Source organism: Carassius auratus, chromosome 25 (genome assembly GCF_003368295.1).
Source record: "Carassius auratus strain Wakin chromosome 25, ASM336829v1, whole genome shotgun sequence".
Taxonomy (NCBI): domain Eukaryota; kingdom Metazoa; phylum Chordata; class Actinopteri; order Cypriniformes; family Cyprinidae; genus Carassius; species Carassius auratus.
In genome coordinates, this window is record NC_039267.1 from 6,531,110 (window position 1) to 6,558,816 (window position 27,707).

The 27,707-nt window shown below is 36.4% G+C and overlaps 1 protein-coding gene across 8 annotated transcripts; it reads right to left on the reverse strand.

Annotated features, from left to right (window-relative positions):
- Nucleotides 1-5,755: 5,755 nt before the first annotated feature.
- On the reverse strand, nucleotides 5,756-22,706 carry LOC113043131 (paired box protein Pax-6). 8 transcript variants are annotated; one of them, XM_026202326.1, is made up of 15 exons: nucleotides 22,324-22,706; nucleotides 18,452-18,600; nucleotides 16,123-16,194; nucleotides 15,839-15,892; nucleotides 14,971-14,994; nucleotides 12,738-12,868; nucleotides 12,351-12,392; nucleotides 12,045-12,260; nucleotides 11,610-11,775; nucleotides 8,222-8,380; nucleotides 7,939-8,021; nucleotides 7,124-7,274; nucleotides 6,902-7,014; nucleotides 6,549-6,690; nucleotides 5,756-5,908 (listed from the first exon to the last, which is right to left on the reverse strand). In XM_026202326.1, exons 4-15 carry the CDS (start codon nucleotides 15,849-15,851, stop codon nucleotides 5,823-5,825), a joined length of 1,326 nt encoding a protein of 441 aa, XP_026058111.1. In that variant the 5' UTR covers nucleotides 15,852-15,892; nucleotides 16,123-16,194; nucleotides 18,452-18,600; nucleotides 22,324-22,706; the 3' UTR covers nucleotides 5,756-5,822. The 8 variants fall into 8 exon arrangements, with proteins under 8 accessions (XP_026058111.1, XP_026058106.1, XP_026058113.1 ...); XM_026202321.1 differs by lacking the exon at nucleotides 16,123-16,194; XM_026202328.1 differs by lacking the exon at nucleotides 14,971-14,994 and having other exon boundaries at nucleotides 22,324-22,705.
- Between the last annotated feature and the right edge of the window lie 5,001 nt (nucleotides 22,707-27,707).

The following is a 27,707-nucleotide window of genomic DNA, read 5'->3' on the forward strand; positions in this document are numbered from 1 at the left end:
CACTATCTGTTAAAACCTGGCTCAGGCCAGCCAGCTTTCACTACTGTAATCAACTGCAGGATTTGTGAATGGAGAGGTAATACGATTAAACACATTTATAGATACAAAATATTAACGAAATCCTTTCTCTGAAAATTCCACCTCTTCAACATAATAAAATAAGCACAGAGAGGATGTCAGGACTCAAGGTCACTCGCTTTTCCATGCAATCTAAACAGTTTTTCGAAAAATATTGTTTTGCAAGTCTTAAGCAACTAAATACACAAAACTAAGTAAAAGTAATCAGTATAATGATGCTTTTTTATCATACTTTTTAACTGGACAATGTTTTTTGCACACTTTTTGCAAATAATAAGAACTCATGTATACAGGCAAACAAATCGCCTTCATCATCTCATTAGTTTTTGAGAGGCTGTTTCACTGGCTCACTTTAGGTGAGCTGAAGTATCACTTCACCCGCTGACTCTGTTCACAAGTGGTCGACCGCAAGGCCTCTCAATAAAGCTTAACTGTGCTAGTTCATTAAGTAGCAGTATTTGGTCAGCAGAGCTTGTCTCTGGAAGTGGGCATGGAGAGGAGGGGTTTGGGCTTTCTGAGGACGTGTGAAGTGGCTATTACTCTAAATTACAAGCTTCAGTATAAAGCACTGGCAGGCAAAAGATACACACACATTTATACAATGCAATGCTGAAGCATTATTGCTCAAGTACCAACAGCCACTTGTCTTTTCCCCTCTCAGACAGACTGATAACCCTTCTTTACACTCTCTGGAAAGCATTCTGTGGTTTTACGCACAGGGCGTTCATTGGATAGCCTCCCACTAGACTAATAGCATTTTGATGGAACATACCATCATTATAAACCTCATTCAGAGCTACGAGTCTTAGTTTTCCAATCCTTTATTCTTTTATTGCCTTCTTTCTCTCATTATCTATCTTTTTGTCAAGCATGCACAAAGGACAATTCAGATTCAGACATATATATTCATTTTAGCTTTAATGAAAAAAAAATCTGATTGAAATTTTATATTTATATACACACACACACACACACACACACATATTTTGAGATATTTAAAAAATATCTAAATTTAAATATAATAATATCTGTCATTATAAGTAAATAAATAATACAATAAGTGTTTATTTATTAAATATTTTATAAAATATCTATATTGGATATTAAATATTGAATAATAAACATACTTTATTATATTTAAATACTCTATTTTTATGGATTTTAAGATATTTTGTATATGGATTTTAAAATATATATACAAATGTATGGCAATATATATTAAAATAGTTTATAAATATATTATACAAATATTTCTGTAATAATTGCAATAAATGTTCAAGGTATATATTAAATATATAACAATTAAAATAATATTTTATATGAATATATTTTATTTTATATTTTTCTAATTATCTATCTATTTCTCTCTCTCTCTCTCTCTCTCTCTCTCTCTCTCTCTCTATATATATATATATATATATATAGTGTGTATTTACGTATGTATGTATGCATTAATAATGCAGAATAGAAGCATTCTCAGAACTGGTCTTACAGACTACAATACAGATTTGCAATCAACAATACAAAATGTTCACTGTTTGGTTTTTTACTGCCTGATTCTGGTTTGTTTTTGCGTCTTTGTATTTTCGCCTCGTTTCCTTTGTGTTTATCATTTCAAACACAGCTGCATTAACTCTATTGTAGGGGTCTGCAGCGCAGAGACCCTTCAGACTGATGCTCAGAGCAGAATTACAACCGAGCATCTGCAGCCAACAACAGAGTGAACCATAATTGTGTCCTGTCATATTTAAATGCTTCTCGACTGCAGAAAAAGGACAAAATATCTCCCTCTCTCTAGCTTTTCATTGGTCTATTTTGCCTCCTCCTCATCCTCTGTGTCTCTCTCTCTCTCTCTCTCGTTCAGCAGAGATGCAGCTTTAGCCTCTAGACTTGTCAGGAACAGCCCAGGCGTTTGGCAGAATCCAGTAAGTGCTGGGGCTGTGGTGGGGAGCAGCACAGCTATGGGCTAGAAACACCTGGGTTTCCCCTGCTCCGATTTAACCGCTTCATGCAAGCAAGGCCTGAGACTCAGACTCACTCGATTTGCAAATACTGTTTACAACCTGCAAAACACCAGACGGCTTCTCAACATATAGGTGTTATTTAAGAGTCTTAAACTGATCATCTTAAATTGTTCAGTATTCTTCTTCTTATCTTTTTTTCTTATGCAATATTTTTTTTATTCCCTATGGATATGTTATTTAATAATCTGTAATTGATCATCAATTTTCAGTATTATTCTTCCCTGTTACATTTTATTTTTCACACACACATATATATATATATATACAGAGTGGTGGCCAACATTATTAGAACACTAGTATTTTCACCAGAAAATTCAGTTATTTCTATCTTTTGCTGTAATGTGTCTGTAGAATATATCAGTTTACATTTCCAAACATTAATTTTGCCCTCAAATGTAATAATACAGTGAGTTTTTGTTCGCACAAGGAGTCTGACAACAGCCAGTGGTCCACACAGAGATCTCGGTCCAATAATAATAATACATGTGTTATTGCTCAGTATTCTTTCCTGGTATTTAATTGTATTATTTTAGTATATTTATTTAACTTACTAACTAATGTAAATTAATTACAATTATTGAATACTTATTAATATGTATTATTATATCTAGTTTTATTCTTTATTTTATTATTTCATGTCATGCATTATATTATAATTATACAGTTAGTTTTTTGTAAATTTATAATATTACATTTTATTTTGGGGCTTTTTGCCACTTCATTGATACAGTAGGAGAGGAAAAGAGGTGATGGGGAGAAGAAGGGAAAGAGGAAATCAGCTTGTGTCTCCCAGACACAGTTCACGGCCTTGTGCTCACACCACTAGGCCACATCTCGTAGCCTCCTGTCATGACTGAACACTGAAAAACTTTGCAGATGAACCTAAATGAAAGGTCTGTCGTTGTTTGTTCCTCGGCTGGAGTCTTGCCTCACTTTCAATCAGAGGTATTCTCCACCTCTGAAGTCCTCTTGTGACTAAACATACAACCAAATCAAGTCAAATTCTCACAGCCATATACATGAAACAGACATATCTGGGGTTTCCGTTTCGAAGTGGGTTAAATGTGATCGCTGCAGGCTGAACGCATGTCCTATCGCAAGTCTCCTTAGCGTTGTGCTCGCTGGTGTGAAAACATACCCCGACAAGACTGTTTCTGACCAGCTTTCATACATGGATGGCTTGTGTGTACTTTGGTTGACTTTTAGTAGCCTATGTATAAAAAAAAAAAGAAAGGAAGTAGGAATGGTCATGCTTTGGTGTAAGAAACTTGTTTCTGAATGAATGTTCTAAGTTATAAAAGTTTCTTTGACACTAAACTGTTCACTAGATATTTTAAAACAATATTTTTAGTTGTTAAAAAATGCACTTATCAGACCCTCAACTTACAGTTTTTTTCAAATGTATCTCCTGCATATACAGTAGCCTATATAAACATACTGATTTGTTGAAGAGTTTAACTTTGCAACAACTTAAACTATTAATATACACTGTCTGCGGCTGTTAATAACAGAGGAATGGCCTACACTTCATAGATGCTTCATTCATACTCAAACTCCCACAGCGTAGGCTATTATATCACGAATCACCTGCAATTAAATATGCATTTTGCTGATGTTAACAGTGCCATCTCATAAATTCAACAGTTAAATTAAACTGTTAGCTTGAAGTTTAGCTCTTCGTTTCTTTTTGTTGTCTTTAATATCAACACAAATTTGCGTTCCGAACTTCTACTCGGTTTTTAATTACATCAATGCAGCAAAACATAGATGACTGTCATTTAAATTTAGTTTAGTTACACGCAAATGATATACATTTTCCAGTCTACTGTCTCATTTTGTCTTTGTAGATGTTTTTGTTGACGCTCCTAATGTATTTTCTGTACGTGACGAACAGGCCAAGTCACACATACCCGACCGTTCTCTCCTGTAAGGATTCTTCTCTACGTTTCCCTCCCTGCTGGGTCTCCCGAGGGGGCAAAATCACATATTTTACCCTGCAATCATTCTTTACACTTGCTGGTAAGATAAATCTATTGTTTTTTATGCTTTTGATTTCTTGAGTCACATTATATCCGTAGTGGTGTTTCAAATATTATACTTTCCGAAACATTTCTTGAATGCATGCCGATAGCCCGTGTTGCCAAGTCTGCAGCTTTCCTGTGAAATTGGGCTGTTTTTATTCACTGCTGCCACGAGCTGTTTTTAGTCCATGGGGAGAAGCGAAATACACTGTCACCCCGAAACACATTTGCGACCAAGGTAGGACTTCCTGGAAGCAGAATGGGATTTTGATAGCCATTTCCCACCAGAATGCTGGGCTTGTTTTGGCCATGATTGGGCTGCTTTTGGGGAGCAACTACTGGGCTGGTTTTGTTACGCAGATCTGGCAACCCTGCCGATAGCGTTCATAAAGCTATGCACAGAAGTGAATACGTTTTCTAAATATGCAGCCCCACTTTTTGTTTTTCATTTGCTTTATGAAACAATTGAACTTAAATGGCACAACATTATTAGCATGCAGATTATTTTAAAGAGAACAGGCTTATTGAAACATTACAAGAATCACATACATAAGAGTTTCAAATTATTTCTGAATGGAAATGCAATGTAATCATGAATGCAGACTTGGATGATTATGGTACATAAATATATTTTAAATCACGTCTTTGTAAATTTGCATTTAATTTTCTCTTAATATTAACTATTCATTTTAATGTTTCAGAACCATCTGCTTGAGACTAACCACTTAAAATTAGCAAATTAATTAATAATTATTAAAAAGGACGTATGAGATTGGATGAATTGATGATTGTATAAATAATACACCACTCTTATTGTCAGCTACATTAATGGTAGTTATGTTTAAAAAGTGGCCTTCAGTGAAAAGCATGTATTGAATATTCAGAGAATTATAAAATGAAATTAATTTTATTAAAGAAATTGTTCTGCGAGACTTCTAGGGAAGACAAATACTTACATTTTGACATAAGCAAAACTGAATTATACCGAAGACACAATCTACCGTTTTAAACTACCAAACATTTTCCTCCTCCGGTTCAGCAGTCGCCATGTTCAACAAACAGCTTACTTTTGTCTGCAAGCTTTGGAAACCAAGTTCTGGATCGGCTTCCTTTGAGCTCTGTTGCTATTTTTTTGTCTTGAAATGATACAGAGATTGTTTGTTTTCTACAGGTCCACATTTGAAACAGAAATGGGCAGTTCTTGATATCAGCTGATGATGAAAAAAGAATGAAGAATAAGCCTGCACAAATGATCTTCCTCTCACCGATGTAAGACCAACTTGGTTTGACAGTCCATCCACAGTTGTTCTTTTTTTTTTTTTTGTCATAACATACAATTGGCCATTACATGTACAAATACATCAAAATGACTTAGGTTGGAAACTGAAAAACAGATTTTTTTTTTTTTTTTTTTTTCATTTTTTTCATTTTACGATATAATACCGGGCACTTTACAGAAGTCTGTTCTCTTTTATTCTTCAAGTCTTTGTGTCCAAAGAATGATAGAGAAGTGGCACTATCCCAGTACAAAAGGTCCTTCAGAGTCTTCTCTTTTCCTTCCACACTTAAATACTGCTGAATAGCCCTGCCTTGAAGCAGAAAGACGTCAGGAGGTTAAGAAGCTCCTCTCTCTTTTCCTCTCCTCTGTTTTCCTTCTCTCTCTCTCTTTTTTTTTTTTTTGTTCTCGTGTGTCTTGTTCTCACTGTAGTCTGGGCCAGTACTGGGACATGTCTGGTTCACTGCCTGGCACTTGGACTGGTACAGACACTCCAGGCGAGATTAGACCTGTAGCATGGTGAAAACATGCAGAAATATTTAGACTTGTCATATTTTGTAATTTAAGAGCAATTATATGTAATAAAAAAAACATATAAGGAGCATGCATGTTTAATATGTAACAAATCAAAATATGAACTAAGAGATTTTAAGTAAAAATAAGTTAGGTGTTAAAAATATTTAATCAGTTTATGAATAAATTTCTGAAAAAGTTAAGACTTGTCAAGTGTTACATGTGACTTTGGAGCTTCATAAAATGTCTTCCTTATTTTTACAAAAAATATGAAATTATTTGTTTAATTCATTTAAAATAAAATATTTAAATGATCTCATAGAATAAAACATTTTAAACCCTTTTTAATTTTTGTATATTTTAAAATATTAAATATACACTTGAAATTTTAAATAAAAAATGAATTCAATATTTGAATCATTATGTGTCACATATGTGACTTCAGAGCATTTTCTGCTTTTTTTTTTTTTAAAGAAATGGTATACAAATGTTAATTCAATTATTTATTTATTCGATATTTTTATTTATTTGAATTAAAAATGTAAAAACATTGAAGAAAATATAAAAACATTTTTAAAAAAAGAATTACAATTGTATTTGATTTTTTTTTGCTTTAGTAGAGGAATAAGCGCTTACCTGTTGAGGTTGTGCCTGAGGTGGCCATTGATTGGCTGTTCATATGTGCCTGCATGTGTGGGGGGGTGTATGTGTCATAGCTCCGCCCATTCACTGAAGGACTAGTGGGCAGCATGCAGGAGTAGGATGATGTCTGGCTGGGCTGTGGAGAGGTAAAAAAAAAGGGCAGACCTGTCAGCAACACTCACATCTGATAGAAACAGCCTTACAGAACTCTATGCTGTAATTGCGTAAGATTTTATAGTCCTCGGAAATATCAAATTACTAATCCTTTAAAATACTAAGGCAAGCCCAACATAGCACAGAACAATATAGTACAGTGTAAGGTACTAAACTGACAAATGTAGACATACTTGCATAGGAAGGTTGTTGGCCATGGTGAAGCTTGGCATCGGTGGCAGGGCGCTGTATGTGTTCGTGAGGGCTGTGTCCGATCTTCCCAACATAGCTCCTGATGTGAAGGATACTGTTGAAAAAAAGAAGGAATAATCAAAACATACCATTCTGGTCAATTTTCAGTTGCATTAGCTTAAGGCCCGCGTGAGTCACAAATATGCACGTGGTGGAGGTTTTACCTGGCGTGGTGGGCTGAGGGATTGGCTGATAAACGCTAGTGCTGAAGCTGCTACTGATGGGTATGTGACTCGAAGAGTTACTGGCTTGTCTTCTTTGATTTCTTAACTTCTCCTCTCTCCTCCATTTTGCTCTCCTGTTCGAGAACCACACCTGGAGAGACTTACTTTAGTTAGTTATCAAAGACATTTTAAAACAACACACAAACCATCGCTATCTAGGATGAAGAAAGATAAAACCGGACAATTTTGTATTTAATATGTTCCCTTTAAATCTTCATCTCCATGTTGATGTATTTCCTAGCTCATTTATTATTATTATTATTATTATTATTATTATTATTATTATTATTATTATTATATATAAATAGCAGGTGGTTTTAGTGGGCAGGACATTCTCATAAAGAATATTAGATTGGTCAAAAAACTGTGTAGTGCAAAATGAGTCATAAATATTTTATTTTTTTATATTTAATTTAAAAAAAAAAAAAATATATATATATATATATATATATATATATATATATATATATATATATATATATATACTGTACTATATATATATATATATATATATATATATGTATATGTGTGTGTATAATTTATTTTAACTTAAATATTTAAGTCAAGCATCCAAGAAAAATGCAGGGATATATATATATATATATATTTATATATATATATATACATATATATATATACATATATATATATATATATATATATATATATATATATATACATATATACATATATATATATATATATATATATATATATAAATCTGATTTATAAAAATCATCTGATTTTTCACTCACCTGTATTCTTGCTTCTGGTAAATCTATTTTCGCAGCAAGTCTCTCTCTTGCAAAAACGTCAGGATAGTGCGTTCTCTCGAACTCTGGTTAAAAACAAAAGTAAGAAATAATAATTTGAGTTGTTTTCTGTTACACAATGGCTGCTTAAACTTCATGCAGAGTCATTTCATTTGAATATAAAAGATTACAAAAGCCATATTCTTGAAATGAAGTGTGATTATGCTGTTCAGTTGTAGCTAGTCTACAGATGCTTTCATATATTAGCTCGAATCTTCTTGTTTACCTTTTTCAAGTGCTTCTATTTGTTCTTGGGTGAAAGATGTGCGGTTTCTTTGCAGTTTCCTTTTTAGCTGAAGCCTCATTTGGGTCTCATCGGAATCCTCTCCATTGGAGCTTATTGAGTTTGTGTTCTCAGCGCCTCCGTCTGATTGCTGGCAGCCATCTGGAAGGAAAGGAAACATAAAATGTAAGTTTGTTCTGTTTATTCCCACTTCTCATTCTCTGTCTGGACTCTAGGTTTTAATTAAGATATATCATGGTTTGCTTGTCATATTTAGATTTTGGTCGAAAATTAGTGGAGCGTTCTGTATCGCCCTCTGCGATGTTGTGGGAAAACATTTAGAGCACGCTCACTTAGATCTTTCAACATCGAGTCACAAAGGCTGACGAGCTTGAGGGCTTTACAGAAATGCGATAAAATGTCCCAGAACCCTTTTCAGATCCTCTGAAATGTTTTTTAAAAACCAAACACCCTCTCCCCCCTTTTCATTCCCGAGTTCTTCAATTAGGCTACGGCCACCATATGGGAGTTTGCAGAGCTATTGAGGTGACCACCAATACTTGAATAGGAGAGGGATGCTTTCACAGCCACACAATGCGGGAGAGTAAGGGTAGCTCTTAAATACTCGCTGGGAGGACGGATGGCAAACTTTCGTGGGTTGAATTTTGAGGACACAATTGGAGCGGGTGACAAAAGGATTCTCTCCAGCAGTCATTGTAGCACGAGGATTCCAGTCAACAGACTTTTCAGCTCGGCGTGTTAACCTTTATGCTCTACTGTCATTAATCACTGTCCCTAGGGCCGGCCCGTTCAACCTCGGTTAGGATTTATACCTTCTTATAGGCGCAGGAAGAAAAACAGCCAGGCCACCGTGAGTGAGACATCTAAATACCAAGCCTCTTGTGTGTCACAGACTAAAGGACTGGAGAGGCAACTGTGAGTCGATAAGCTATAACCTGCTGTGTTGTCGGACACCAGTGCTTTATTAAGCCATCTCCCCAGATACATTTGAAATTAAAATTTAGTTTGGAGTTCGAAAACTCTAAAGAAACACGTTGATGTTTTGCGGGGAGTCATGAGGTATTAATGAAACCCCAAAACTTTTTGGAATCTTATATGGATGGAGGTGTAAGTAGTCACATGGTCACCCAGCTGCTTACTGTCTAAAAGATGATTTCTGTGTCCTATACAAGGAAGTCATGTATAACATGTCATGATTTGGTATATAAAATATTTAAAGGGGATGTTATGAATGTATTTATAATAATGTTCATAGCATCAGTAAACATCACAATTTTGACCGGGTGGAAAACACAGAACCTGTTTTTTAGTCCAAAAAAAGAAAAATATTATTAATGATCTTAATAATTATCAATTAAATCATTTTATGAGTTATTGTTTAATTTTTTTCCCTATATCTACCTTAGAATTTTTTTAGAAATGTGAAAATATGTAACAATCTTATATATCTAATCTGTTATATAAGATTGTTACATATTAACATAAACAGGTTTTTTTTATTATTTGGCTATCCATGGAGTAAAAATACTTTTACTGTTTATTATATAATATACTGTTTATTTAGGAAACGATTTGAAGTTAAATTAGTTAAAACTACAGTGTAAAACGTTGTTAAAGTATTTTGAAAGTAGATTATTTGCTTAATGGAGATGGTGAACTGAGTAAAAATAATATTGATTTAGAGGATATAATGAAGCTCAGTGTATGCATAATCACTGGGAAAATATGCTGTCAAAAATCAACTTTTCCATACTTTTTTGATATGATGTAAATTAGACATGGTTACTCTTCTACTGATGTAGCAAGAAGTGTTAGGCTACATATAAATAAACTACTAGATTTCCTTTTCTTCATGTCATTTCATTTATAAAGACAGTGCATTTCTATGTTCTCAGAAAGTTTTAAAAGGTCTTTGTGTTAGTATTCACACTTTTCAAGAGCTAATCCGAATGTGTGGCCTGTTCTCAAAAGCCTGAACGACTGTCGCCAGATTTCGGATTTGTTTTCTCTGAGAAAGGCGCTGGGAAATAAAATAATTCCTTATTGGGGCGTTGTCGTAACCGGTGAGGCGGAAGGAGAGCAAAAAGGTGGCAAAACAAGCGCGGCATCTTTCAGCTGAGGAGGCCTTGATCAAAACATGCGAGGACCCATGGAAAAAGAAAAGTGTCCAAATCCTTTAGACGGCTTTAGCACCACGAGCCTATGACGGAGGGAGGGGCTGCTAGGAGTCCTCTGAATGCGACAGAGTTGTCTCTTTTAGCGTCCTGTCAGCCCAGATGAATCCGCTGTTTTATTCAGTGTTGCGTGACATTCGTCAGATTGCGACCATATTTGTCTCGCTCTGAAACATCACCCTGACTAATAGCCTACTTTGAGAGTGGACTTCGAAATGATAGAAGAGAAAATGATATAAGTTAGCTATAAAAAAAAAAGCTTTTTGTTTCAAATAGTGCGTATACGAGGCCACATGTCAACAAACAGTAGGCTATTAAATATGTTGGTTATGTAGCATAATATGCGAACTCAAAAGTAATCCATAGACGTATCCGACACTCTATTTTAATTAGACTCTTCAGAGTCTAATTTTATTCATAAAAACATGTTAAATATTATATAACGTAATTGGCTCATTGCATAAAACATTGCATTTTTATTTATTTATTGTATTTTATTTTTTGTAGTTGCTGTAAAGTAAACAAGTCAATGATTTGATAGCCCGATATTACACAGACATTAATTCTCTATTTATCATATATTTTTATACGTCTGTCTTTCTTCCGTCTAATTCTGTCTAATTGGCAGATGTTGCCATATCATGTCCAGGATGTCTCCGGTGGAACATTTCCACAGTCTCCTCAAACTAAACGCGTATTTATGTCGCCTTAATGGGAAACAAATCATTATCTATTATGAGCTATTACATAGCGACAGAACTGTTCCCATAACACATTTTTCTGTGTGACAAAAACATATTTTGTATACAGGGAATCCTTGTTTATTCTGCGTTCTTTAAGAACTGTGAGGGTGATTGCAACTCGCATTGTTATTATTAATTATTATAGTCATGGTATTCAATGCATGTATTTATTCAAACGTCATTAAATTATTGATATTATAAAAGTACATTAAACTCCGTGTAACCTGCATAGCCTAAATTATTTAAATTGTTTATAGGCTATCATCTAATGATAGGCTACTTAAAAGCATGTAAACGAAGTATGGGCTACTTTTATTATTAATATGGGAAATGTTTTATCTTTTTAAATGATAATTATAAATTTACTCCAGAATGCAAAATAACAATCAAGTTTAGCGAATCCGATGCCCATTTTGACACAGCCTTCCCCTATGAAAAGTAAACTAGCCATACCTTGATTGGGCTGCCCTGGCACTGAGGTACCGGGGTACCATCCCGGCCGGGTCCCCCACGTGCCGGTCTGACCGTTCAGCATCCTCAGCTTTTCATACATGCCATCTGCGCCCATCTGTTGCTTTTCGCTAGCCAGGTTGCGCAGTACTCTGTTTATCGATGACACCTGAAAGACGAACCCAGAGATGCGGCACATTAATTAAAGAGCGCATCCGCGATGTGGCATGTTGGCTTTTGGAACAATTGGCCCCATTTCTGCACAGGCCTACATGCCAGAGCATTACATCGCATTGCATTGTCCTCTGGTGTAGAGGAGATTACAGCAGCGGCCGGGGAAGACCGATGTTGCAGAATGTTCACTTTCAATGTCATTAGTGCATGCTTTTTAAACAGTGCATTAAACTATTACGCATTAAGTTCTCTGAATGAACTTACACTGGGTATATTATCGTTTGTGCAGACCCCGTCTGATAGAAGCCTGTCTCGGATTTCCCACGCGAAGATTGACGGACACTCCCTCTTGTACTGGGCAATTTTGCCGACCACCTCGGGAGTCGCTACTCGTGGTTTACTTCCTCCGATCGCCCTGGGTCTGATGGAGCCCGTTTCATAGTATCTACCCAAGATTTTACTCACGCAGCCGTTCGACACCTAGACAGAAAACAAAAGAAACAATTCACATACATTATTTAAAACTAGTGTGAAATGTTAAGTGTATGCTGCAAGCAATGATAAGCTTACGTTTTCATTGTCCAGCACTTGGACTTTTGCATCAGCATGGGTCTATAACACAAGAAATACCTTTAACACGAAAAATACGTCTTCAGTGGTACGAGAAATGATGCACTTTTTAAAATGCATGTCGGTCGCCAATTGTAAAAATTGCCAAATGGAAAAAACTGAGAGTGCTTCGATCCATTCCACAAGACCACTGTGTATGCATTCCAAAATGAAATTTGAAATGAATCCTCGTTGTTCGCTGGCATTCATAATGCAAGGACTTTAAAAATAATAATAATAAATTTCAAAACTACTATACAGCTGGGAAAAAAAGTAAGTGTGAAAGCACAAATGTGAAACAAAACAACTGTATCAATATTTTAGACTCAAAATATGCATTCTAATCACCTGCAGAATCCGGGATATGTCACACGGCCGCGCGCCACTGTGAGCGAGTTCAACTATTTTCTGTCTCGTGGAGTCTGGCAGCGGTCTGCCGTTGACGAACACACCGCCGAGCTGGTTCACTCCACTGTGACCTTAAAAAGAAGGTAAGATCCCGTTGTAAATCACCAGACTCTATAAACAGAATCCTATCTCAGCTGTTTTTAATAGAAGCCTTCAGGTCGCGATTGTCTATAATGAGTCAAGCATTACAAGAGCATTGTCAACAAATCTCAATCTTCAGAGTAAATCGCTTTTAAATCAGCATAGCCGGTCATTACTGCTGTCATATGTTTTCGTCTGTTCTCCAGATGTGCCCGTAATATCATAATCTCCTAATGCACATTGTAATATAATTACACATGCAGAACATTGATTAAGCGTCAGCGCTCTCGTATGATCTGGAGCAAAACATCTCCAACCCACTGAGCCGGGATTTGCGCATCTTTGCAAAGCCTTAAACGGATCAGATGGCGTAATGCTATTTGTGGAATTATATTAAAACTTCTTAAACGCTGCCATGGTTTAAACCATAGCCTCACATCTTAAATAAAACAACTTAAAATAAATAATAAAAAAAGCATTAACCAAAGCACAGCCTGATGTTACTTTGTCAGTGGAAAAGCACCTAAAAAGCAGACCAAATGCACCAAACCTGTAGCCAAAACGGAAAAGCAGCCTTACCGGATTGCTATACTTCTAAGCTCCCTTCCCTCCGAAGCTTCGCGTTAAATTGAGTCCAAGAGCACAAGCTCCTTTGCAATAAATAAGCTCCAAATATAGAAGAGGGGGAAAATATGATGAGCCTGCCTGACATTTGTCTTTAAAATAAAGCTAGCTGCATGTCAAGTTTGAGCCTAATTTCTGGAAATAGGCGGAAGTCGCCCTGGATCATGCATGGAAGGCTAATTGAAAAGATCAGTTGGAGCACTTGTGGCAGGCATGTCACTTTATGACATCGCTCTGCTTTTGAAAATCGCATCGTCACGACAAATAGTAGCATGATAAAACGACCCTTTCTGTCTGCATTTGGATATCACTCAGACTAAATTGGACTCTACTCATTTCCCCTTTAAGGGAAGCTTAATTTTAAGGTAGCCAGGGGCTGTGCGCGTGAACGTCCACGGGGGCGCGCCTCGTGCTCAATATATTAAAAGTGACATTTCTTTTTTTCCCAAGTGACAAACCTCCATTGCCTATATTTACGCACTGGGAGCAAGTCTGCGGGATGCTGTTTTGTTCTGTAGGTTTATGCATAATAAATCTGCAGAGCGAAATATAAAATATGAATTATGCAATAATGTTTTATTTTTATTATGAACACTACCTGAGAATTATTTCTGATAGCATCTCTGGCACACTTAACACGAAGGAAGGCGGAAAGAAAATCCATATCCCTTCTCGGAGCGAAGTTTAATTCGAAATTATAGACACATTTGCCTTTAAAATCAAATGCCGTACCCCTTTAAAAATACAGTCACTTGATTTGAGGATATAAAATCAAACTTTCACTTGAAAGGTTAAGTCTTAATCGTTCTATAATTCCCCACGGTGAATGGTGTCGGTCTTGCCCAGTGGCAATCATTACGCGCGCGGTACTCTGTTTCTAATCAATTAATAAGAAGACATATGGTGTCAATTTGGACGCTCCTCTCTATATACACCCAAGAGTTATTAGCACAAAGCTTGGATTGCCGCCTGTGACCTTTAAACAAACTAAAGGCCTAACCCGAATGATATCTTTTTAGTAATACACGCGAGACATCACACGACAACATTTGTTTACAATAACACCGTTTTTCCTTAAAAAGAAAAAAAATCAACAAAGTTTTTAGGCAAAAACTTTTTTTCGGCGCGTAATATTTTATTATTTTTTATCTCAAGGCCTTTTTCCATAATATATTTTTTTAAGTTGGAATATATATATATATATATATATATATATATATATATATATATATATATATATATATATATTTTATTTATCGCTCATACAAAGTAATGTGCTTCACTTCAGCTGACCTAGATTTAAACGCTCCGCTTAAACTCCAAAGCATTCCACCTACAGAAATAATCTATAGACGTCAAAATGAGTGACTAACACAGTACACCAGTCGTTAGTATGGGGACAGAGCAATAAAAACTGGCACTTACAACAATAAAAGCAATAGAAATGAGAGGATGACATTCAACACACCTTCGTTACAGATGTCATACACCTCTTGTCCAGCATTAAAAGAGAAAATATGTCTCATTTATTGTAATCATAACTTACTCAATACTTTCCACAAATGACTAAGTGTATGTTTTGCTAGTTGGCTTTCACACATCTCAAAGACACAGACACATCCGGCATTGTAATTTATTCATGCTCTTACAACACTCAATGTTGCATCAAAGCTCAGTCTATTATTTCACTCTCGCGGTGTTTCATAAACATGATAGACGTTCCATCAAAATCATGCAATGTCAATTTCGTCTCTGCTAATGGACTAGGTGGATTGGCCGCCGATGCTAACATTAATTCAGCAATTATTTAAAAGCAAGTCAAGCAGAAACATCCTCTCTCTCTCTCTCTCTCTCTCTAACACACACAGTCACACACAATTATGCAAAGAGCATATGGGTTAGACACTCTAAATAGGTTGTGTAGCTATGCAGGCTTCCTTGTGAGGTTTTTTTGTTTTTTTTTTTTTTTTTTGCAATTCAAATAATTTGTCGCTGGGAATGTAATTTTTGCTCTTTCAAATGTAGCCTGTAGAATTTTTTATAATGGCTTGCGATGTTGCATAAAACTCTAAAATTGTTAAAGTCAGGCTTCAGCAATGAGTTTAGCTTATACTATGCAAGTGTTTAGCTGCTTTGAGGGAGCTGTATGAATGACAGGCAAACATTTTGGCAGCATGCACACGCCCAACACCCCTGACGTACAGTGTAAACTGCCTTCACTAATATACCACAACAAATGCTTTGCTGGCTAGACGCCCCTCACGTTTCTCTCGTGTTTTCACCTTTCCTTTTAATAATAAAAACGCATTTCATAAAAAGAAAAGAACACCACTTACTGTTTTGCATCATGGACGCGACGCCAGACTCCCACGTGGCACGGTTGTAGTATTCTATTAATCATAAAGAACCAATAGTAATGGTCAGTTTCACATTTATAAATCAAGTGTATTGCAGTGCATTGCATGTAAGACTTGTGTGCAAGAAAGTTACGGACAATTATTGTGAGGGCCGAAGCCTCACATTTTTTTTTTTTTTTTTTTTTTTGCATTCATGCTGCAAAAAGTGAGAACAAGAAATACTGTCTCCACAAATACACTTATGTCCAGGGTTTAAAACTTGCCTGGAAACAGAGTTGACTGTCCGCTTAAAACAATTTTTAGACTCTCATCTGCTTCACTCTATTAAAATATCCCTAGGACAAAGCAAAACAATTTATTAGTACATCTATCCTTAAATTATTTCTTTAGCATTACAACTAAACCTAATATTAGCTTTTTTAGGATACTTTTTTTATGACGATAAATTTGACAATAATACATTTTGGCTTAATTAAAAAAATCCAGTGTTTATAATTAAAATAGTTTTCTTATTATAAGTTTAATTGTTTATCGGAATAATAATAATGTCAAACTATTATTATTATTACTTTTATTATTAAACAAATAATGTACTTGTATCTGCTTTCCCCTGACCTTCATGATTAGAAAACTTCAAATGTTGTGGGCAAGGCCTACTTTTTTCCTCTCTTTCAGATACTCTGTTCTGGTGACACACGCTGTCTACCTCGCCTGGCTGCGCTGGAAAAGTAAAGCCAGGAGGGGGTGAGGGGTCCCCGACAAAGCCCCGCTGAATTTTAACAATAGCTTTCTTTCTCCCTCTACACCAAAACCCAGAGAGTAAAACCCGGGCTCCCTAACTAGCTACACCGCTTCCAACTAAACGTACCAACAACTCTCAGAAAATACAAAGAGCTGAAGGGAGCGAGCCCCCCTCCTCCTCTTCCTCCTCCTCCTACACCCGGTCCAGCTTACCCCCCTTCACCCGCAGCAGCCAGTGCAGCTCACTATGACCCGGTGCCCGTTACCTCAATGTCTTTTTGTTTGTCTCGTTGCGCGAAATAGAAAAGTAATTTCTTGTTATAAGTATCTGGAGGTAATTGTGTTACTGGTATGTGTCGTTAAGAGCTGTAAAAAATATACAACAGCGCAGTGGGGCGCTCAATTGGTAAAAGACAATTGCAATAAAGAACCCATTCAATACATTTACCGAAAAGGAGGCCACTGAAGAAATACTCACTGCTTTGATTTCTTTTCCTTTTTAAGAAGATAGATTGTGTGCGCGTTTTACAGTGCACAGCAACAAATAAATACATACACCAAGCGCCAGCCAGCGTTGCACGTGTTTCATTTATATTTAAATATATGTGTTTTACTGTATTGCTTTTTTAAATTATTTTTTACTCTTTAGATATATTCAGAAGTGTTTTAACAACGTTTCAACCATTTTTTATTTTTTTATTTCTCTTGACATTGCATTAATTCAAAACCATTTTTGGATTGCAAATAAACATGTTTAATAACCACGGTTACGTTTTATACGAAGTAAACAATTCAGTATTTCTTTCCCACGTTTGCTACTTAAGGTCTTCTGTCTTGACTCATCTTTTTAGTTAATGATCTGTTTTAATAGTGCTATCTGTAATTGACAGGGCCTAATCTGCATTTTGTTCGTTCTAATGTGCAACATGAAGGCTCTTAATTGAGCACACTTATTTAAGCCTTTGATATTCTGCGGAAAGTAGATTCTTGTGAAAGTTTAGAAAGCTTAAATGGTGCTGATTTATACAAATGTATAAAAACTACAGTAAGTATGCTATATTAGGCTATATCATGCAAATTACTGGCACCGTAAAATCAAAACAGAGACATAGAATTAGATGCATTACATTTTACAGCATTTAATTATATAAGATGTTTCATATAATATTTTTATAAGACAGCTAATACACATAGATTTAGATTAGATACAAATATAATATCGATCAAATTTTTGTTCGTTTTGTACTACAAACTTAACAACAACAAAAAATCAAGTTAATTAACTGTTAATTTTAAAGTTTAAACATTAACGTAATTTTGCTTTTTTATAGTTAGTCTGGGACAAAGAAGGCAGCGTTTCCCTGACTGAAAAGCAAAACACCAAGTTCACGGTGCGATTTGGTGGTGGCGCGCGGCTGAATGTGATGGTGTGATTCAACCTGACACTCCACCTCATCGGGTCATTGCGTTCCCATTTTCACGACTGATCGCGGTCTTGGCCTACTGTGACTTTTTGCTTTCCTCTGTCATAAATAAGAACTTTGCTTGGCACAAAACTCGACATAGCTAAAGCATAAAAAGGCAAAGAGCGTCCGGGAAAATCCATTATAGAGTTTGACACCACGAGGTTTTGCAGCTTTTACGTCTTCTTTTTTAGTATCGTGCTTTTCTTTGAAAGTTTTTGTTTTGATAAACAATTTCTTCAAGGCCATAACTAACTTTTTCCCATAATTATAATTTACAAAACACTATTTTTTATATATGTTTAAACCTAGCGGGCAGCTAGCAATTTCACTTGTAAGTGGTGCACATGCGTGCAAGTTGCTCAAAAGAAAACATTTCTTAACCTACCTTTTTGAGGCATAGCTCTTATGCCTTCGTATCCTCGCTGGTATACTTCGATTACAATAAGGAGAAGACTCTGAAGTCCTAGAAAATCGTCCTCGAACAGTTTGTCTTTTATAGTTTCCAACTGATCTCGGGTGGAAAATTTTAATTCCCTGCGAAGGAAACAGAGATTGACAATAAAATGGGATGTCAAGACTGCGCGAGACTGAAAAATGTGCGCTCGTGGGAGAGAGTGAGCGAGAGAGGGGGAAAGAGAGGGAGAGGGAGCGAGAGAGAGAGAGAGAGAGAGCGAGGGCGCGCACCTATGCTGATTGGTGATAGCACTCGTGTATTAATGTATGTGTTCCTGGTCTGTGCCTCGCCTCCTCTTCTCCTCTTCAGTGGCCCATTAGCTGAGCCTGACCTCTGTCATCATCTCCCAGCAAAACACTTCCTCCTGCCCCGGTGACAGAGCGGGAAACAGGACCGAGCAAAAAGCTAGTTTTCAGCCCTACTTAATCACTCGATTTACTCCACATAAGCATATGATTCTCTCCAGAGAAGATGTTTTCCATTGAAATGCCTTTGGGCATTCACATTATAAAACTCTGTGTGACTAGACACTTGGAAAAAAGTACCAGGAAGTACCATGGTATTATTTTTTTCGTCATAAAAGCATGTTCTTGCAATTATCTGGAATATATAATGCAATGTTTTCATGAGAATTCGCCGTGGGAAGTGGGCTACTTATTTTATTTTATTTGTTATTTTTTTTGCTAAATACCAAACAAGCAAATTTTTATACAATTTCTTAAATGTTGACCTGCTTTATTACTTACACTTTTACTTAAGTCCGTTATTATTGTGTCTGTTCACGCTACTCTTGTCAACTGAAACGAGCCCAAACTTTCTCCACGTGTCATTGTTGACTTGGTGTCTGAGAATGTCATCCGCCTTTACGGCGCGCGCTCAACGATCAGTTGGGAGACCCCATACTATTTACATTAATAGCGTGATTTGTTGTCGTTTTCAGCGGGAGAAAAAGAAACTCTGTGTCTTGGGTTGCCAAGGGGGAAATGAAAATATCATTACGTCCATGGCCGGACACTTAAACTACATTTGTTGATTGCTTGGACATTAGCACACACCTCGGTAAACTCCAAAGCAACCCCTCCGTGCCTGTGTTCGAGGTTACATGCGCTGCACTCTCAGCTCGCCACTCGCAGCTTGGGGTGTTCCACCCGTTCACTGGAGTGGAATAGATTCCGGGTTGGGATACAAGAAATGGAGAGGGGAGGGGGACGTAAGCATGGTGGGACAGCTTTAAAGAGAGGCAAAATGTGTTGGGACGCACGGAGCATAAAATTAAGCTGTGGTTGCATACACTTGACTTCGTTTTGACATGTGAAAAGTGCTAAAAGTCGGAGCTCATCAATAAACTATTGCGAAAGTGAATGCGAGCTCTGACAACCATTGCATTCCCCACTATAGCACAATGAGGAAACAAACGACACTGCCAAAGAGTCTGCATCGCAATGAAAGGCCGCTTGAATGGGAGTCGGATAATGAGCTGGCGCGACCGTCATGCACTGTCATCTCGGGTCCCGCGGTGCGACCCCGCCACGCCGTTTGATATTTTCGAATAATTTCCCTCTCCTTCCCATTTCAAGTTTTGCTGCATCCACCGGAGAAGAAAGTTCAGCTTGAAATGCAACACGTTGTGCTACTGCACTGAGATTCAAACGCTTGTTTTTTGTTTCTTTTAGACTCCATCCTGTTTAATATATTCGTAGCAGCCTGATGGTTGTCTTTAAAATAGAGCAGTTTTAACCTAACACTCAAAAAAAGTGTTCCTGTGGCTCAAGTGGTAGCGCATTGCGTTAGCAGCACAAGGTTGTGGGTTTGATTCCCAGGGACCACATGTTAGGTAAAAACTGATAGCCTGAATGCACTGTAAATCGCTTTGGATAAAACGGTCTGCTAAATGCTTACATATAAATAATCTGTATTTTAAAATTGGATTCTTCGGAACAATCAGTTTGTTTTTTAAGTAGCCTTCCAAAATTTTGTGAATAAAAAGTTATGTAGCCTATATGGAAGATTCCATGACATCACACTTGGAAACTATTTTGGTTCTAATTGGAACGTTTAATTCGAACATAGTATTTCTTTAGAAAAGAACGAAATAAAACAGAAATAAGAAGCCACTAAAGCATGCTTATGGAAACTAAGGACATGCTATATATTTGCTCTATAGTTAAACCAACCTGTTTCAAAGGCTGGTCGACATCAAATATTTGACTAGCTCCAGACTTTTCACACAGATGGACTCTTGTAGTCCTCCCATCAATTAGCACAGTTCGGATTAGCAGTCAGTGGTGTTTGGTCATGAAAAAGAACCTAATCTTGTCGCTATTTCCCTCAGGCAAAATAGACGGTGCCTCGCCTCTCACGAAAGTTTCAACAGAGAGAAAAAAAAAACTAATAAGGGGGGGGGGGGGGTTCAGCTGAATACAACTGACGTCAGAGCGAGCGAGAGAGAGAGAGAGAGATCTATAGAGAGAGATAAACTAGAGATAGGCTGGCTCTTATTAAAGCAATGTGGGAAAAGTTTATCGTTATGGCCAGTGCAAGCCCCACATCCAGTCTCCATGTTCTGGGGGAGGGGACCTACCAAAGTTTTTGGTGTGGTTGCCCACAGCGACATCGACCACAGCACTGGCAAAGGGCCCTTCTGTGTAGGCTAACTCTAGGCGCCATGATCCAAGAAGCAAGTTCCACATTGTTCCATTTCATTAGGTATAATAGACAAGTTGTTGTGGGCTGATGATTTTAATTATTACCGTTCTACCTTTTACTCTTATTTCAGAGGAAATATGTTTTGCAGCCTTAATGTTTTATTTTTTTATTTGTTTAATTAGTCACTGAAAGTGTGTTTCTTTAAAGCTGCGTAAAGTGTAAGCATCTAAATATTTCGATAAAATGACAGTTGTGACATAATTTATGGACCGTGTAATATTCATTCAGGGCAAATTTACATGCATTGCACGTCAAATGGTAATGTTAATCTTGAAATGAATTTTTAACGACTGTGTTATATATCAATACTGAACAGTGTAATTTGCATAGTAGCCATATTGTACTAGGCTACTTAAAATATTTCTTCTACAAATATTGAAATTAACAGTTGTTAAATATACACATATTCCGCTTAATAGGAAGAATTGTATGGCATATGGAAAATATATATCTTTGTAGGCTAGCCTATATAAAATATTAATTTGCGGAAACCATAAATTATTTTTTATTTTTTACTATATTAATTTTAGTAGCTAATAGAAAATATTTTATATAGACACCAATTTTATTCTATAACTTACTGGCGAAGGTAGGCTATTTATAAATTCCCTCAAATAGGTTAGCCTATCAACTTTATTTATTTTAGTTATTTAAGAAAGCTTTAGTGATGCGCGACTTGCCTAATTTTTTAAATGATGAAAACGCATTGTTATAATAATGAAAATAAAGTTGTAACTTACTTAAATGATTATATTTAGGCTTATCTCACAGATAATATTAGGCTACTCATAATTATGATGCCTTGTTTACAAATGTCTTTGAAGATATTACAACCCAATTAAATGAAATTATGTTGCACATAAAGCAGTTGACTGGCATGGTGTCAAAAACGTGTCAAGTGTTGAAGTATAATACATTTATCTCACGGCATAGTTTCAGAGGAATAAAGTTCTACATGGTGGCAGTCAAATTCATGGTAAATTAGGTAGTGTTCGAGATTAATAGACACCTAAATGCTGTCAGCGCGACAATCTGATGTCATAACATTTGTGAAAACATGTTTTAAAGTACAATCGGAACCTTGTAAACTCACTTACCTCAACAAACGCTAAAGCCCGTTCCTCTATAGCGAATATGAGTGATTTCGTTATGTGAGGCACGTTTCCAAATGAGCCTCAAGAGAGAGTAAAGAGTGTCTAGAGAGAGCCCCGCCGGATCCGATTCACGAAACTAGTCCCAAAGTAAATAATATCCAGTCCAACAAGTCGAAAAGGGAGCCACGGGAAAAAGTTGTGAGATATTGCAAGCCCCTCTATGTAGTGTTGATGAAAATACTAGCCTGTTTAACAGATGAAAGAAGGTCCAACTTTGGACTCTCCCTCGAGATTCTTACGACACACGCAAACCTCGCACGTTAACTGTGTTGTCTTGTTAAAAATACCTCTTTCTTTAAACGTGGCTCGGAATAAAAAAAGACGTCTTCGTCTCGCTATCAACTTTCTCTTAATATTAACCTCAACCTGGCAGTGATTGGCTAGAGTGACGGCGCACGTCACACTTGACGCCATTTATCATTCCCCAAACCGGGAAGTTGAAGGGACTGCTGTCTGTTGTGTGCGAATTTGAAAACCTATAAACCGCATCATGTAGTTTCCTTAAGGTTCATCTCTCTTAATAACTCGGTTTAATAAGACTTTTTGAAGTGGACTATTATTTTATAGCCTATGCTTCCTTCAAAAAACAAAAACAAAGGAAAACTTTTTGTTGTGAATAGGTCTATAAATGAATAAAATAATAGAAAATAAGCAACGTTGCAGTTCATTTATGCTGTTTACAAACTGTCACCATTAGAATGTAACCTACATTTAATCAGGTCAAAAATAATAATAATAATAAATAATAATAATAAACGTGTCTCAAAACTCTAAGGAACTAGGAACTAACTAACTCTAGGAACCCTATTATTTATGGCAAATGACATCACACAATTCAGTTTACGTCGCCTTGTAATGTTATCCCATATTTATTACATGATATTTGTCCATGGTACAGTCATGAATACAATTCCTTCAGGTGTGTAAACATTATATATATATATATATATATATATATATATATATATATATATATATATATATATATATATATATATATATATATAAATTATGTTATTGTGTCAAGCAGCGATGCTGTCAACGTAGCCTGACTTAATATTAACCTAATTAAAGATTATATCTTTGTACAAAAGATTATGGCAGATTCGTAGAAGTGTGAAAATTTGAAAAGGGAGAGCACAGATGAAAATCAAGTGCTGCCGCCGTTTATACCCAGTGAAACCGGTGCAACCCAGCAGACTTCTGGAAACCACACGGCCTGGCCCCGCTTATCAGGCTGTCAATAACGCGAGATGGGGATGCTAAAGCCGGGCCAGGTGCTGTCTCTCCCTCTCTCCGCTGGCCTGCACTCCAGAGCGCGATCAGGCGTAAACTTAAATCTGTCCAGCCAGCTTTCCCTTACGCCGACCCTCTGCTTCCAAGCATGTGTGTGTGTGTGTTTGGGAGAGAGACTGAGGAAAGCAAGGGGAGCCCCCCGGCACACATAACCATTTTTACTTATCACGGGAAACCGTCTTATCATATCCACCTGCTTTATATGGTGGAACACCAGGTAGTGTTAAACATTTTTAATCTATATTTATTTACTAGTATCATTTAAGAAATATTATACTTTTTAAAATATATATTAAAAATTAAAACATACCGTTATGAAGAAGATTTACACTAGTGATTAGGCTGTGTCTGACTTCACGCTCCCTGTCACTATTTGACGATTTTATTAAGCTATATTTTGTTGTTAAAATGTAGCCTATATATATAAGAGAGAGAACGACAAAAAGATGCTGTACTTAAATATGTATTGAAGAATTACATTGGGACCATTTTGCATGAATGTTTATCATGATTAAACAAGCGACGTATTGGCTTTTTCTGCTCTGAATAAACATTTTCTTGATATTAAAGCCAATGCCGGTGGATTTTTGCTTGTCTATTAATAAGTAGCTAATGAAAACTACTTCGATTTTACCAAAAAAAAAAAAAAAAAAGTGACGGCCTGTTTAATTCATCAAGAGCACAGAATCACTCATGTGGATAATTTATCCATAGCAAAAGCTTTCCTGACTTGTGAAAACACCTGACAAAATATTTATGGCACTAATCGTGATTTTATTGGAGGTGGATTTTTTGGTGATTATGAAGTAGGCCTAATTTAATAAGCATGCTTGTGTGTGTATATGGTTTTATTTGTTCAGGCGACATTAGTTGAATTCCCTCGGGGTGATTGGATGCAGTTTGCTCCATGTCGACAGCCACGTCCTGTATGTTAGAAATTCATTTTTGCTCAACACGACAAGGCTGAGTTCGATATTCAATGTATTTAAAGGCGCGTCAAGCGGAAAGACCTTTGATTATTTTCGTCTAATCCCAAACTGTTTGCAGAAGCCGCCGTGTTTCTGTGCACAAAAAAAAAAAAAAAAAATCACCCCTGCATTCAGAGGCAGAAAGATGCGCCTGTGCGTTTGGATAAGATCAACAATTGTACCTCACTCAAAAGGGAGCTCAAACTCTGAGATTAGATATTGACAGGGTCCTATAGAATAAAGCGGAGACTGACACCTGCCTCCGAGTCGATGCATAGTACAACAAAATTATATGAATGGATCGAGCACGATTGTCATTTTCTTGTCAAGGGAAAAAAAGGACAAACATAAACACATTGTACCTACATCACTGCCAGTAATGGAGTAATTGATTTTTTCTCTCTCTGCATACGAACAAAAATAGTTTTTTATATCAGGGGCATTTTGACTTGCCAGTCAATATATATATGTAATGTAAATTAGTAAAGTCTGATGTGTATTATTTTACATAGTACTTACAGTTTTACTATGCAAATGAAACGATAAATCTATTTTGTTGTGTGAAATGGGAAATGCATGCAGGGAAATCTTTAAATGAATTTCTTGAAAGAAGACCCCTAATCAAAATGAGTTTTTGGAGTCCATTCTACTCAGAACGTAGTCCATCAACCTCCAAGTTGCGCATTAAGATTATCAAATGACTTGGAGGAGAATGTCTGTTGCAGACAGTGATGTAAAGCTTCACAAAATTGAGTAAGGACTAAATGGTGAGGGCAGACTATTTTGTCCAAATTCCACTCCATAAATGGACTAATCCAGTATTCTCTGTGATCAGTTAGGTCAGACATATGCCGCGTGCCTCTGGAAAAACTGCTTCTCTTGAGATCATCCTCCTCATCATGAGGAGAGCTGCCATAATCATTAACAGTTCTGCACTGTTGGTTTTAGATCCAGTTCTGTGCATTTGTTTCTAAGCTTTGTTAAAATATTCTTCATTTGACCCTAGTTGCCCTCTTAAAGATCATGGAGAGTGAATACATACAAGGAAGTTTTGATTAAAATGTAGACACATTTTTTTTTTGTCTTTCCAAAACATTGTTTGCTATTGTCTTGATTTCTAAATGCCTTTCCATGTAAATGCTATTGATGAACAGCTATGCATTGCATCAAAGTTCATAGAGACAACAGTAAAGGCCTCTGAACTTGGAATCCACCCAAGTTCACAAGCGAGAAATATGCATGGTGTCATAAATGCATTTTTTAAAATCCTGCTCCCAGATATAATTCCAAGTAAATTTATGCCTCGCATGTGGTTTCTTCTCATGGTTGTGCAAAGGTTGATTTTAAATATTCTACATTTTAAATCACTGCTAATTTGTAATGCAGCTACACTTTTTCTTTTACCAAGATCCTGGAATTCTCTTTTCTTTAAGCAACAGGCTCATTTATCAGTTTTATTTCATGTTATAGAAATCTAAGCATTCACTGTCCTATTAAATGACTGTATGGATAGATATTGTAGATATTGCTCTGCCCATTCCTCTAAATTAGGCTCATGCAGAGGCAGAGTAAGCAACGTAAAGAAGACATCAAGTGGTGAATTAGGTTTCCCTTTTGGCTGCTATCCCTGGTAAGTCTTTCCATTTACATTAACAATTTCAAATGCCACATCACTGGGTGTTTTATACCATTTCTGTGGCATGCAAGTGTCCACTAAAACCAGGACCCTTAGCAATTTCTTACAATTAGCAACCCCCATCTTGCCAATAACTGAAAGGATTCAATTTCATCCCAATCTTGATCCATGCTAATTTGCCCTGCACACCTCCAGGTGTTCTTTCATGCATTGGAATAAAGCTGCATGCTGGGCACTTCAAGAAGTGATATTATGACTGATACGAAATTTAGAAATTATCTCATTATTGGATAAATAAACATCTTTGTCTCTGAGCTTCTACTTTCCAGTGACTGTATGTTTGCAAAATAAGAAGACATTTAGTAGCAATAAAGGAAGGTTAAAGGTATTCCCAATCTGATATGATTATGTAATTAACTGGTAATATTGGAGAATGATTTATGAATGTTAGAAGTGTAAATAAGATTGCAAAGGAATCTCTGCAGATGCTAGATGAGTATCATTTGAAATTTTATTTGTACATCTGTATCTTTGAAAAAAAGAACATAACACTGTACTGTTTGTATGAATTCGTACAGTTACCCTCCACATTATGGAGGAAAAAAACAAACAAACGTCAGACTATTTGCACGTTTGTCCATTTAACCGTATTGTCTGTCTGAAAATCTCGTTAAACGTGCAGTGATGAGAAAGCGAGGATTGTTATGTTTTGTGAAAACCGCAAAGCAATTTTCTGCTGAAACCTGAATAACAGGAGAGAGGAGATTATGAATAAAAACTAAGGTCATTAAATCGGGCTGCGTGTGTAGCTCCCAGCGAAGCGAAGACGAAATGTAGAAACACCTAAAGTGACAAACTCAACACAAATCTGGCTGATACAATTAAATGGATGCAGCAGCAGCGCCGCTGTGTTTGAATAACAGGAATACTAACACCAAATCAGGCAATAACAACGACAAACCGCCTGGAAAATACATTCATGGAGTAATGAGATTTTTCCGGTTTTATCTAGCTGACAAATTTTGTCCTGAAGTAAATATTTTGAAGGTAATTGAACTGATTGTTGCTCGCTTGCTCATCTGAATTTCTGAATGCGAAATACACCGTTGTGAAACAGAATACACTTTCAACAATGCGCGATATAAACCGTTATTAATTCAGTTCATCAAGTGATATTATAAATAATGTCACGAGCTGTTAATGCAAATTCACTCGTATCCGTTGCATTTAGCTTTTAAGTCTGAATAAATTTCCAGTTTTCCAACACTGAGTGTCTGTGAGCCTCAAAATATTGAAAATAATGCAAACGTGAACTTTGTTATGGACTAAAGAGGTATCATTTGCACGAGTTGTAGCCTACTATCCCTGAATGATTTTTTTTTTTCAATAAATAAATAAATAAATAAGCATTTTTAGCGATAACAAGT